Source organism: Ambystoma mexicanum, chromosome 6p, assembly GCF_040938575.1.
Source record: "Ambystoma mexicanum isolate Mex_15411 chromosome 6p, UKY_AmexF1_1, whole genome shotgun sequence".
NCBI classification, from domain to species: domain Eukaryota; kingdom Metazoa; phylum Chordata; class Amphibia; order Caudata; family Ambystomatidae; genus Ambystoma; species Ambystoma mexicanum.
In genome coordinates, this window is record NC_090935.1 from 247,252,374 (window position 1) to 247,265,656 (window position 13,283).

The 13,283-nt window shown below is 43.9% G+C and overlaps 1 protein-coding gene across 2 annotated transcripts in view; it reads right to left on the minus strand.

The window, feature by feature from the left end:
• The window catches only part of DYM (dymeclin), a 1,763,009-nt gene that overhangs the window by 1,482,840 nt on the left and 266,886 nt on the right, over positions 1-13,283 (minus strand). For both annotated transcript variants that reach the window (XM_069626954.1, XM_069626953.1), the window contains exon 3: positions 2,633-2,685. In XM_069626954.1, the coding sequence (XP_069483055.1) occupies positions 2,633-2,685 (53 nt within the window). The remainder of the gene's footprint in view (positions 1-2,632; positions 2,686-13,283) is intronic.

The window sequence follows — 13,283 nt, forward strand, 5'->3', positions numbered from 1 at the left end:
CCCAAGATCACACTGTGCTACTAAATAGAGACAGTTAGGATGTGAACCTATATTTTCTGGGGCCAAAGAAGGAAACCATAACCATCACATTTCCCAATCTATCCCTGTCCACTCACTGTTTCATCTCTCCTTGCTACTTACTTCTTTCATTTTCCTCTTTCCTTTCCTTCCCGTCTTATTCTACTTCCTTTCTAGTCTTTCTTCCACCCATCTCATCCACTTCATTGCTCTCCCTCATCTCATTCTTTTCTCTCATCACCTGTTTTCATTCATCTCCATCTCCTTCCTTTTATTAATTTCTTCTCCTTCCATCCATCCATCCATCCACCACATCATATTACCTTCCTTCTGTCTTTTCCCTCCCATCTCATTTCCATCCCATCTCATTTCCCTCCGATCTCCTTCCTCTCATACCTTGTCATGTCATCTGTTTCTTTCTTCCATCTACAAGGACTTTCTTCATAAACCCACACGACTAATTTTAGTCCAAGAGTGGAAACATCCAACCTTGGTTTAAGGGCACATAACGAGGACAATTAACTGTACAAGATGTACATGGCATATCATACGAATGTCGCTTTCTATCTTGTCTCTCTACCTCTCTCATCTTTCAGCCTCTATCTCCTTCTATGTGGGTGAGACTGGTGTAACCAGGTGTAGATGTTTGATAGAGAGACCTCAGTCACTGATGAGAGCTGTGCAATCAGAGGAAGAACAGATATCCTGGGGCTACAGGAAGCACTTTGTTTTGTTGTTTCAAATGCATCTAATAAAAACCAAGGATATTATTTAATTGTTCTTCCATTGTGTACTGCCTCTTTTTAAAATTTTACAATGTTTATTTCTAATAATCACTTCCAATATATATTCTTTAGTCATAAGAACATTACACTTGTCTTACACAGCAAAGCACATTATAAAAACCTAAAGAAACACCCACGTTGTTTTCTAATAGAAAGTAAACAGTATGATGGAGTACACACCAATTGCAATGTTTTCAAATACTCCTGTGAAAAAGGGGAAGGGGACAAACAGCACCAGTGAGGGTACCAGCCTGCTTTACATAAAAATAAAGTAGCATTTTGGGAATTTAAGATGGCTGCAGATCTTCATATTTCACAAAGATGCCTGTGACAAAATGGTTGATGCTTGAATGAATAAGAACATAATGCACATTGGGCTTAGTGCTCATTTCTTTTTTCACAACACTCAACGTAAAATTAAAATGTTTCTAACATTGATGCATATATATATATTGATTCAGACAACCACAAGATTTTAGGACAAAATGGCAGCAACCACTCCATTAGTTCATTGACCGTCCAGCCCTGTGCAGAATTTGAGCTGGGGCGGAGGGTAAGATTGGCTGTGCATTTTCTCAGTTCGCAATACAAATGGCTGATCACATGGGGTTCATGTCCACTGAAAGTTACAGTATTATACCCCATGCAATCATGGACCGACTTCAAATCCTACCCGATCGGGATCCTCATTAAATGTCTACATTCGAAGCCTCTCAGCAGTCTGATACAGAAAGGTTGACTTGTTTGAACCCAGTCACCCTTAGACTAAGGGTCAGTATTTGTTGGGATCCTTGGGAGTATGCAATCTTTACAAAACAAGTATTTTCACACCTCCTTTCATTTAGTGTCAGTGATGGCAATTATCTTCCTAGGGCTCCTATACAGGGTGCAGTGTCATTTGCCTTTACGAAAAGCCCTGCCCTAATTGGTTCTGGTTTGCTAAATGTAATGTGTTTCATCTCCAAATTAATATTTTTGTCCTCCAAAAGTGATCAACGCCCTGCCCTCTTAAAAGCACGGGCAAATCGATGTGGCAAATTGCCTGAGAAAGACCAAGCAGTTCTTCTTGTCGGGAGAGTTGGAGTTAAATCCTTCGATGGAGTTCAGAGTGTCAGCAACATTTTTACAACCTTGCCTATTAATATTCATTTTCTGTGGGTCTTTCATTTGTGCTTTTAGCAAGTGTTAAAGTTTAAAAAGGTTATAACCATGTTGAAGGCTTACCAGTGGACAAACTGTTAAATGTGTTTACTTTCAAATGAGGGAGCCATGCGCTGAGGAAGATCATTTATTAATGTTGTGATGATCATGTTTATAGTTAAGATGTAGAGTCATTCCAGGTTGGAATGGTGGCAGCAGAGAATATAAGGTGGAGGTTCAAAAAAAAGAAAAGCAGGAGGTTTGAGTCAGGGGTTTGCCAGGAGAGGATGTCAAATGAGGACCTCTCAATGGTCAACCTGAACATATGCTACAAATAACGATCACATACAAGGCATATGTGTGGACCATGCACTTTATAAAAGAAACCTTACCATGCCATATGGTAAATACACAGAACAATGAGGCATCATCCCTATGTATGATCATGATACTATAATTTGGGTGCTCATACGTCTGAGTTTCTACTGGCTTACTGAGCCCTCCAGGTTTTTTTATGATGTATTAGCAGCACATTTAAAACGAAACTATTACATGAACCATATATCCGTTACATTTGTCTGAAAAAGACATGAGTTTTGTTAAAAGCAGAATTAAGAACACATTTTATGTGGACATGGAAACGGACCCTTTGAATGATAGGGAAACAATGGGTTAAGAAGAATTCTTACTTAATGACTTGCAGATTGAGATAGTTGCTTCCTCTAAGATCTTCGATTCAGCACTAAAAGAAAAAAAGGATTCTCAATTAAGAATGCAACATAATAATCCCTGCTGCAATTTACGAACAGGATATTATAAAATAATATGATTCAGCTGTGCCACAAGCACAGTAAGAGAAACGGCAATGCACGTGTTGTTTTACCAGGTTGATTTCTCTTTAAAAAGTAGTATTGTGTATAATCTATTTAATAAATCAGAAGCAGCACTTTGGTGAATGGAAAACGAATGCGACATTGTTAATTAGCCCCAAATGACCACTCAATTTCTGTTGGCAGCCATTTTAGAGTTATTCTTTACCATTCTGCAGCAACTGCTACAAAGTAACAGTATCAGAATGATTGGAAGCCTGCTATTGTACTGTGAAGTGTATGTTGTGTCTGAAAGTAGAAAAAGTACTACAGTCTAAAACTACAATATACAGTAGACAAATCAATTGAAAATGAAATCTTTATCTAGACCAGGGTTGTCCAACTCCACGCCTTGAGGGCCGGAATCCTACTGTGTTTTCAGGATATCCCTCATTGATATTAATGAGAAGAAATGTGCATGCATTTAGAATGATGGTATGCAAATTTATCTCATGCATATTGAGGAGAGGTTCTCTCCCTCTCCCCCTCCCCCTCCCCCTCCCTCTCCCTCTCCTTCCCTCTCCATCACGTCCCCCTACCCATAGAAGCGTGTGTGCTGGCAAGGCAATGGCATTACAAAACTCAAAGCAGTATGATTACAGTAGGCTTAGTTTATACCACTGGCAATAAGGGATTAGGGTTCTCCTCACCACTGGCTGCCTCCTACACTTGTTTCTACTATTTTACCAAGTCAAAAAGAGAGACTCACTGTGCTTTCCTAATTTACAATATAGTTATTGTTCTAGCTCTAAATCCGGCTCCTTGCTGGCTGTGGCGTTAACCAGTTAGCATTAACTACCTCTGGGGAACCAGAAGCCGTTATATATTGGACCACACATCTAACTTCCATATGAGATGCAAACTACACCTTTTTGTTCATAATGTATGACCCATTACCCTTTAAATGTTTCTAGCTTAATGCTCATTAAACACATTCCCCAAAGCAAAGACGTAATGTCATAAAGGTATGTGCGTATGGCACCAGCTGGCCTTGACAGCCAAATGTAGCTTCTGGTTGGTGTAACGTCAACCAGGTTCTCCATCCAAGGCTATAACAAGGAGCTAAATAGCTCCCAGCAATTTTGAATACATCAGTAAAGATAAAATGAACTATGCTTTCCCTAATTCTACAAGCAAGGGGATTATTCTATCGCAAGATTGCACTGAGGTTGAGGAGCCACCAATATAAAGGAAAAGAGAAAATATGCCTACGTGTGTGTACACACACACACGTCGGAATTTGCCTTGTATGTAGATGCTGGTGTGTGAGTGCTGGCAGAGATGTGCACACTTGTGGATGTACATGGGCGGCCGTGGGAGTATGCACGTGCATTCACACACACCTACATTTTCTTGCGCATCTCTACATCCATACATACATAAACAATCATACATGGATCAATACTACTGCTTGTTCACAACAATAACACATCTCTGCATGCAGAAGCAGGAAGGATACATGCACGTGCACATAGTCTGCCAAATGTGTGCATATGCACATCTTCTTGCATGCATCCACACAATTCTGCACTAACGCATGCACACATGGCTCTAAGCATGAAGAAGCATCTTCACATGTGCTCCTTGCCGCCTAGCTCATGCAGCAGATTCCAGTATCCCTTGTGCTATGCCTGCTAGCACTGACCTGTGCTAATGTGGTACACAATACTAGTACACCACAACACACTACCCTCATCCGGCTGCTGTAATGCAGGACATGCAGACCATCTCCTTCACCGTGGTACTCTGTTTTTTGTATTTTACTGCCATTTGCCACCCAGCCGCAGATTCCCTCTTGAGCCCTTCTCACCTTGCTTGTGCCCATTGTGCCACATGGGTTATGTGGCGAACCAGAAGGAGTCCAACTCTAGGCCACCCCTTCAAAGGTGTTTAACTTAAAAGAAAAACGGCTATCTTTCACTATTGCAAAGAGGTATTTCCCTTCCTATCAACTAAACTATGGGTGCTCGTCTTTAGTCAAAATGAAAAGTGTCCTCACTCCGAAACCCATCCACTACCTGGCCCTGCCACTTTGAGAAGAAAATCTAACTATATGCCAGGGGTCTATGCCCTCTGCTCAGGCTTTCTCATGCCAGTCTTAATCTGATTTAACCCGAGGAATGGGTCCTTTAAGATGAGGTAACAGTATCGGAGATGGATGGGGATGCAGATCGTACTCATACATCAATAATCAAACCGACTTAGGAAGTTGGCAAAAGTCAAAGCTGTTTTAATAAGTATTTTTAACAGCAAGTACAACGGACATCAACGGACGCCACACAGAATTATCTCAACACATTTCGTAAAAAACAGTGCTCTTATACTAAATATTCATCATGAGTGACGTCAGGAAACGTGGCAAAAAAGGAAAACCTACTAGGGGTAGTGGTTGGTCAACGGGGAACATCTACATATACTTTCTATGGGATAAAGGGACGTTATTGGACCTCCAAGATCAGGTGGGCGACTAAGCCCATCCCAAGTGCAAGGCATCTTCGTGTCAGTCTAATACACAACATACTATTGGCTTCTCAAACTATAGGGTTACTAGGGTTCCTTAATACATGGCCCTCTATAATTGGTTGACACACTTCCTTCTGGAATATTCAACTGGCTAGCAGCACGCAACTGGTACTCCAGGTGCTGGGGGGTTGGCCTGGTCATGCCTCCCCACCCAATTAGCCCAACATCCATCATCACTCCTGTGGTCTGCCATTCAATTAATATCTTTGAACTCGGCCTTGTAGAGGCTCACTACGCCTGAGAATAAAAAGGAGTGAAGCATGGGTCTTATCTTCTGGTCTCGGTGTAGCTCGCCCCAAAGTCTATTTAATCTAACCATGTGACCGGAGACCACGTTTGTGAACTCTTCATTGTATTTAATACTATTAAATGAAGAAATCTTGGCGCCCTCAGTGGTTTTAATTACAACTCAAACAGGAGCTGAGCTTGCTGCTCACATTCATTTATCTTCCCGATTAGATAACCAGGCTCTCGGCGGCCCGACTCTTGACAATGGGACAGGCAAGCCTTTCTCGAATCTTCCTTCGCCGTCAGCTATCCTTATTCTGCTGCACCACACTTCCAGTCCTTTCATTCACGGGGTCCAAGTTTGCTAAAGTGCATCGTGGAACATCCAGATTCAATACATTCCTATACATATATATATATATATATATACATTGGCGGCATCGCCTGCAATCTATTCGCTATGTAGCCAGCCTTATGATTACATCGTCTACTTGCGTTACTGCGTCTGTAAAATTGGAAAATGGCTTTGCATTTTCCTCGGTGCGTCTCTGCACATGCAATCTTCATTTCGCTCCCAAAATGTTGCTTACTTCACTACTTCGTCATCAGTTTCTATAAGGTTTATATTCTTACTTCATTTGCATTTCTTCTGGGTGCGTCAATTCTGCTTCATGTGACATCAGTCCTCTCATTCATTTTCACACTTCTTTCTTCAGAAGATCGTCATTTCTCTGTGGATACATATAGGGTTTCAAAAATATTGATACCTTGTTTCAAGGAATTTTCGCGGTACAAGTATTCTCACTGGTATTGCACATGTCGCAATTTCCGGTTGCCAACATATAGGCAGAATAGGGGCGGAACTTCCGTTAGAGGTACTTTGCTCCCCCTCTACATGATGTCTGGATTTCTTCCCGAGTCTGTCATAACCCCAATGTTCGTGTTCACAGTTCATAAAAAAAAGCTTCCCAAGTCTTTCCTTGGGCTTCGCAAGAAAAATGTTAAGTCTTTGAATAAACCAAATGTCTCAAGTTCTTTAACTGGAAGGATGATTCCCCTAATCCGTCTCCACCAGTTGGGTTGCTCACTTTCTTGTTGCGATTGCATACAAAGGGAGTCGCTCAGTTCCTCTTGTTTCTCCTCTTGACTTGGTTCACTGAACCCTCCATGTTCCCTTTAACTTATAGCTTGCATTGTTCCACTTATGTTTAGAAGGCTCTCTACACCCCTCTGCTCCTCTGGTATTCTTAGCTCTTGCCACCGTCTCTTGAACCCCCTCCAATTTCCAATATTCTGGTTTCTAGGGCTCCCTAACCCTCAAGGATATTCTGTCTCTGGGGGTCAGACTGACCCATAAGTGGTTTTCCTCCATTTACTCTTGTTTTCACTTTTAGGTTTTGTTCAGCTCACCTCCCTCCCCCCTGGCCAGCCTTGTACCTTCACTGCCTTAGAGTGTGATCCAGCGAGGTGGCACCTCTGAGGGAACGTGGTCATTTCTTGCTCTCCTCAGCATCTCCGTCAAGTAAGCTAATGGTCAACCTGCTTCGGGGCTTCCTTCAGTGCTGGTACCAGGAACAGAGGAGTGGTTCCTCTGTTGCTCTCTGGTCTCAGTGCTGATTTGCGAGCCCCAGGCCCAACACAGCTGCAGCATGATCACACCACCAGGTACTACAGGGGTTCTCTCCAAAACTGCACTTGTTGCTGCCAGCATCTCTCTTCTGCGCCTCGGTCCCTCCATGCCACCACTAGCGCCTCTGTGTAGGATTTCTCCATTTATGACTGGTTGCCCCTTTATTCTCTCTGCTGTACTTCCAGAGGCTGTGTTGATTTTCATCAGCGGTTGTGTTTCTGGGCAGTTCAGCATTACCTTGAGCCAAATGTTTTTATTGACTGATATAACATCTGTCTGTTCCACTCCCATGTAAGCAGACATTTCTTATTAGGAGTTCCTGATAGGAATAGGAGTCCGTATCGCCTCGAGGGGAGTCACTCAAGTTGAGGTCCCGCTTTCTCAAACACCTACGGAGGGTTTTGCTTAGCTGGCTCGCCTCCCTAGCCTCAAAGGAGCTGGCTCCCTTCTGGGTAGAAGGGACGAATTCCCCAGATTCTTCACAGATCACACTGGGGCCACGAACGTGAAACACTGCACAACCATTTCGGGTGACTTTCCCCCAACCTCACACTTGACTAGTTGTAAGCAGTCCCAGAAGACGATCCACTGATTCTCTCCTGAAACCTGGTACCCTGTTTGCTGCATTTTGCTGCCCATTCACCTATTCATTGGATTCCCTCTCGAAATCTACCCATATCCGTTTGTAGGTGAGATCATCTGTGATATTTGCTCCTAGGTGCTGTCTTCTATGATACTCGCAGTGGGAAATGTGTTCCTGGGTGAGGAGCATCAGTGGGAATTTTCAGGCATGTAATTTGCTCTGCTATTTTGTCCTAGGCAATCTGTAAAATTCGCAGACACAACAGTTGAACGCCAGCTAGCAACCTCCTTTACAATGCACACCAATACCATCCGAACTCTACAACTCTCCAACCTGTTTACTTTAGGGACACATGAAGGTCACATCTGTATTTATTTATAACGCAAGTGCCTGATAACAAAACATATAGGGACATACCAACACACAAAGTCCCGCTCATTTCAATGTGCATGCATCAAAACAACCTTAAAGCAATCTTGCACTGTTTCTCTGCACCTTGTGACTAATCCCATGATGTTGTCACTGCTTCCGAAGGGGAGTCCCTTCTCATGAGGCCAGGGTGGTGTGGCCGCTATCTGATAGTCCCCCTTGGAGTGGTAATCAGCGGGTGGATCTCATGGGAGGAGAGACTGCCTTAGGGACCAGTGCCGACCCTCTAGGATGAACGCGATATTCCCCACCTGACTCATGACCCTGGTGTCCCTTTTCAAAGTTATCCAATCTTTCCTTCCTCCCGTTATCCCCTTGACACTTATAGTCGCATCCCATCTGGCCTTCCACTTTTAAGTCTCTTTTCAAAAGTTCCAATGCAATGTTTCAACCAGAAAGTTTACAAAAGGTCCCCATCTGTATACCAATGTACAACTTATCCACAAAAGATTATGTCTGCTTGCCCCCCCATACAACCTTCCCCTCCTCAGCCTACATTGCATCCAATAACACAAACGTTTTTCTACAAAATTCCTCTGCGTCCCCCTTTCCTAATACATTAAACCCTTCTTGCCTATTCTCTTAACTTGGATATTCATGCCCAGCAGCGGTTATATCCATTAATATCTGTCTCCAACTATCCATTCCCATATTACTCTGTTGCGGGTCATGACTGGCTGCTTCTTGCCAGGCCACAGTCTCTGCGTTCAACCATTTCTGGAGATCTGCCCACCAAGCCCATAGCCCAGGCCCCTTATGTGCTTCCCACCCCATCAAAATCCTGCATTCTGCCAGCATGTATGCCAGATCTTTTAACTTATTCACATGTCTAGCTTTCTTGGGTCTTGCAAAGCCACCCAGTAGGCAGGCCTTTGGGGATCCGGTGTCTAAGATGATACCCGCCTGCGCTAACGCCTGGGCTATCTCATCACAGAATTGTCTAACCTTTGCGTATGCCCAGAACATATGAATCAGATCCACATTGATTAATCCACACTTCGGGCAGGATTGTGCTGCTGCGTGGCAGAACTTCGCTATTCTTCCAGGGGTCAGATATGCCATGTGTGTCACATACAATTGAATCTGCTGTAATCTAGCATTTCTGGACACCTTGTGATAAGCCATTGCCCTACCCCACATTCCATCGGACAGTTCTTTCATTTCTGCTTCCCAACTGCCTGACCTGTTCCATCCCATCTCCTAGCTGTTGGGCTCAGACCTTTCACTACACAGTTCTCGTAGGTCCCTCTCTGTCAGACTCAGAATTCTCAAAATAAAGTTTGACACAAACTTGCAAGTGAGGCTCCCTTCCCCAATCTTATTTCACTTCGGCTCTCTCTGTCAGGCCCGGACCACTTTCGGATGTCGAGGATTTTCGAATGTGCGTGGTTTACTTTTTCAGACAACTGCATGGCCACTTCGACTCAAAGCTTATAGTTCAATTTTCACTTTCTCCTTCTGTAGGAGTTAAACTTCTTTATCTCGCTTTCGCTGTTCATTTGCTTTATCACTTCTAATAATATATCTTTCACAGAGACTTTCGAGTGGGCTTCTTCCTTTCGCCGGACCACTCTGTTACTTAGTATTGCTGATTTCACAGCCATCTTTTACTTTAAAGTTTATTCATAGGTCTGCCTTGCCTCATGTCTCATCTACACGTGGGCAGTCTTCACTAGCAATATAATGTAGCTACTTTCACTTCAACACCCACCAGCCTTCTCAGGTCGCTTGTCAACTCACCTGCTGTATGCGTCTCTTTCTTGGTTTTGTGATATCCACTTCACGGGTCAAGGTTAGTACCACAGGCTTGGGCTTGCCTCTCGAACTGTGCTGTTCACCCGGGAGGGTCACGGGCATCCTTGAAACATAATGCAGTCTTCACTTGTGGGACCTGGCCTGCTCCACGTGGTATCCACGGCCTGTCTGAGGCAATGACCTCCAGTAGGGAACTCTTGGGGTTTTCCACCCGCTGCTCTCGCCCATTGGCCAGTCGCTCTGCTCCAGTAGGTTTGCCGCCCCCCCGGAAGTTCTGCTCGCACTTGTGTTCTCCCTTGCTCAGAGTGTTTCTTTAGGTTCTGCCTTTTATTCATGTGAGGAGTGCTAATTGGTATCAGGTGAACGCACTTGGAGTCAAGTTCATGACTTTGCCTGATCCGATTAGCGGGACAGGTCCAGTATGCTGTGCAAGAGGTAATGTTGTTACTCTCAGTCACCCTCTTCCTCAGACCAGAGTTTGTGCAAAAAGGGGAAGGGGGGATTTGGGACTTTGATGAATCCTAAAAAATAGGATGGGATGGGTATACAAAATAAGGGGAATACTGCGTCTCACCGTCGGCTGCCTCACCCCCACTCCCACTCCCACTCCCCGAAGACGCCTCACGCAGGTGATCCTCCTGCACTGCTCCACCCCCAGGGTCTGGATCCAAAGACGATAGCCATGCCCTGGCCACCGGAGAGAGATCTCCCCGGGGACTAGCGGGTGAGACACCCTCTGGTTTCTCCAAAGGGGGTGTGGATCCCCCTTGAGGCCCGACATAACGATCAGCCCCCAAACGGGAAGATGAGCCACCAAAGCGAAATGGAGCCCTCCTCCACGTCATTAGAAGATGTGCTAAAGGTGTAAGACATACAAGTAGAACTTGCTTATTCCAGGCAAGAGACACAAGCATTAAAAGCGCAGGTGAATGGGTTGGTAGTGCAGGGTACACCATTGCAAGGAGCCACAGAGACAGAGACAGACCAACAACAGTGGTTGTGAAACAGCCTTTGAATGTACCACTAGCAGCCCCTGTATGTTTCTCTGGGGATCCTTGTAAATATGTAACTTTCCTTACTCAATCCCAACTAAATTTTTTGTGTAAACCCTGTGGCCTTTGATACCATGCACGCAGGGACAGCTTTTGTCATCTCATATTTATCCGTGGAGGCGGCTGCTTGGGCTATTCCATTGGTGCAGGAATATAATCCTCTTTTGTATAATTGGGACCTGTTCACCAACGAGTTTGGGTGATTGTTTGATCGCAAAAATGTATTGCTTGCTCAAGAGAATGAATTACTTGCACTCAGGCCAGGAACAAGAGATTTGGTGACCTACATCACACAGTTTAACAGGTTCATTATTGAGACAGATTGGCCAGAGGCCAAAACATACAGTACTGTTTTATTAGGGTCTAAAAGAAGAATTAAAGGACACCATAGCTCAGGTAGAGCTCGGTCGGCCACCTGTACAGCTTTAATTGACCGGGCGTTAAGGCTGGATAATAGAATCACTGAACGGAAGGGAAAAAAGAAAAAACTTGTAATTCCCTTTGTATGGTTGGACAAGAGTAGAGAGTCAAGTACAGAATGGATGAAAAGGAGAAGAGGCGAAGGGACAATCCTGCCTTTATTGTGGAAAGGGAGGTCATTTCATTCACAACTGTTCAAATACACTCCAACAAAGGGGGGGTTCCAAACAGAGGCCGGAGGCGGTAAAAGGACAGACTCGTCAACAGGGGGAACTGGATTGATGAGTCCTAAGAATGAAGGATTCCCAAATGGTATTGCTAATACAGTCCAGAACAAGACTTCTGTACATACTGGTGACGCTTTTTTTCCCCACAACAAAAGTGACTGTTTCGGCCATGATCGATTCTGGGGCTAGTGGTAACTTTGTAGACGGTTTGTTAGCAGACAAATTGAAATTGCCCATCTAGCAGACAAATAGTTCAATTTTCGTTGAAATTGCCCATCTAAGTCGAGGAAGTGACGGAACCAGTACGATCTGTGGATGGCTCTATATGAACGTCTGGTCCCATTACAACTCAAACTCAGCCTACTTGTATGGATATGTCTATCAGTGCATGGGTCGGTAGTTGCTTGTGATCCAATTGCTGCTCCTCAGTTCAGAGTGATTCAGGGAATGCCCTGGTTTGTGGATCATAGCCCCACCATAGAGTGGGTGAGATGCACACTATCCTTTGATGCAGAGCAATGCATAGAACATGTATAAGATACAACAGGGCCAGCAACTTACTTGGTGGAAGGTGTGGCAGGTCCAAAAGGTATTGGTGCAGTTGAGACAGTGTTCTTCCTGACGTTTATGCAGAATATGCTGAAGTATTTGACAAGGGGAAGGAGGAGTCACCGCTACTACACAGGCCATAGGACATTAGCATCGGCTTCTAAGTCAATTACAAACTACAATGTAGTCACATCTATGCTCTCACTGAACAAGAAAATCAACTTTCACGCTAATATCTTGATATGTTAACATGTTTTTTCATAAGGTCATCCAAGTCTCCAGTATCAGCCCCCCTTGTTTTTTGTCCCAAAGAAAGAAGGTAACCTGAGGAACTGTATAGATGATAGTGCCTTGAACAATGTAACCATTAAGAACAGGTTTCCTTTGTGTGAAGGCATGACATGTAGACGGACAACTGAATTCAAGTTTTCTTTTTGTACTTTAAATCAAAAAGAGGGTTGGAAAAAGGCCTAACCTAACCTATACTAAGGTGGGATTTCCCCGACTAAACAAAACTAATGCTAATCTATGTCAGGATGTCCAAAGAAAATGTCTGTCTGTGTCATAACCTATACTTGTCCTCACACCCCAAGTTGTTATGCTATGTAGGGATATTAGCTTCAAAATCCTAAGTGTTAAATAACATCTCCAAGCTTCTTCCAGCTCTGGGTTGTAAAGGATCTCACTTCCCCACCATTCAAGATAGTTCACAAAGTCTCTCAAAAAGGGGTTTCCAAGATTTCTAAATAGTTCACAAGACACAAAGGGGATTCCCTTCCCCAAGGTTTCAAGATAGTTCACAAAGCCCAAAAGGGCATCTCTTTCCCAAGGCTTCAAGTTCAAATCCTCAATTCAACTTCACCAACAAGCTTTGTTACAGGTATTTCAATAGTCTTTCTGCTGATGAGTGTTCTCGGTCTAGGCACAGTTAGACCACACAGTCCACCACCACGCAACTGATACACCCTACTGTATCTTTCCTTGTTAGCCAATATGTAAAGGGCACACTTTCCCCTATTCTTGTGGCTCTTGCCAATACCGATTTCTCTTGAAACACATACTTCTGTAGTATAGT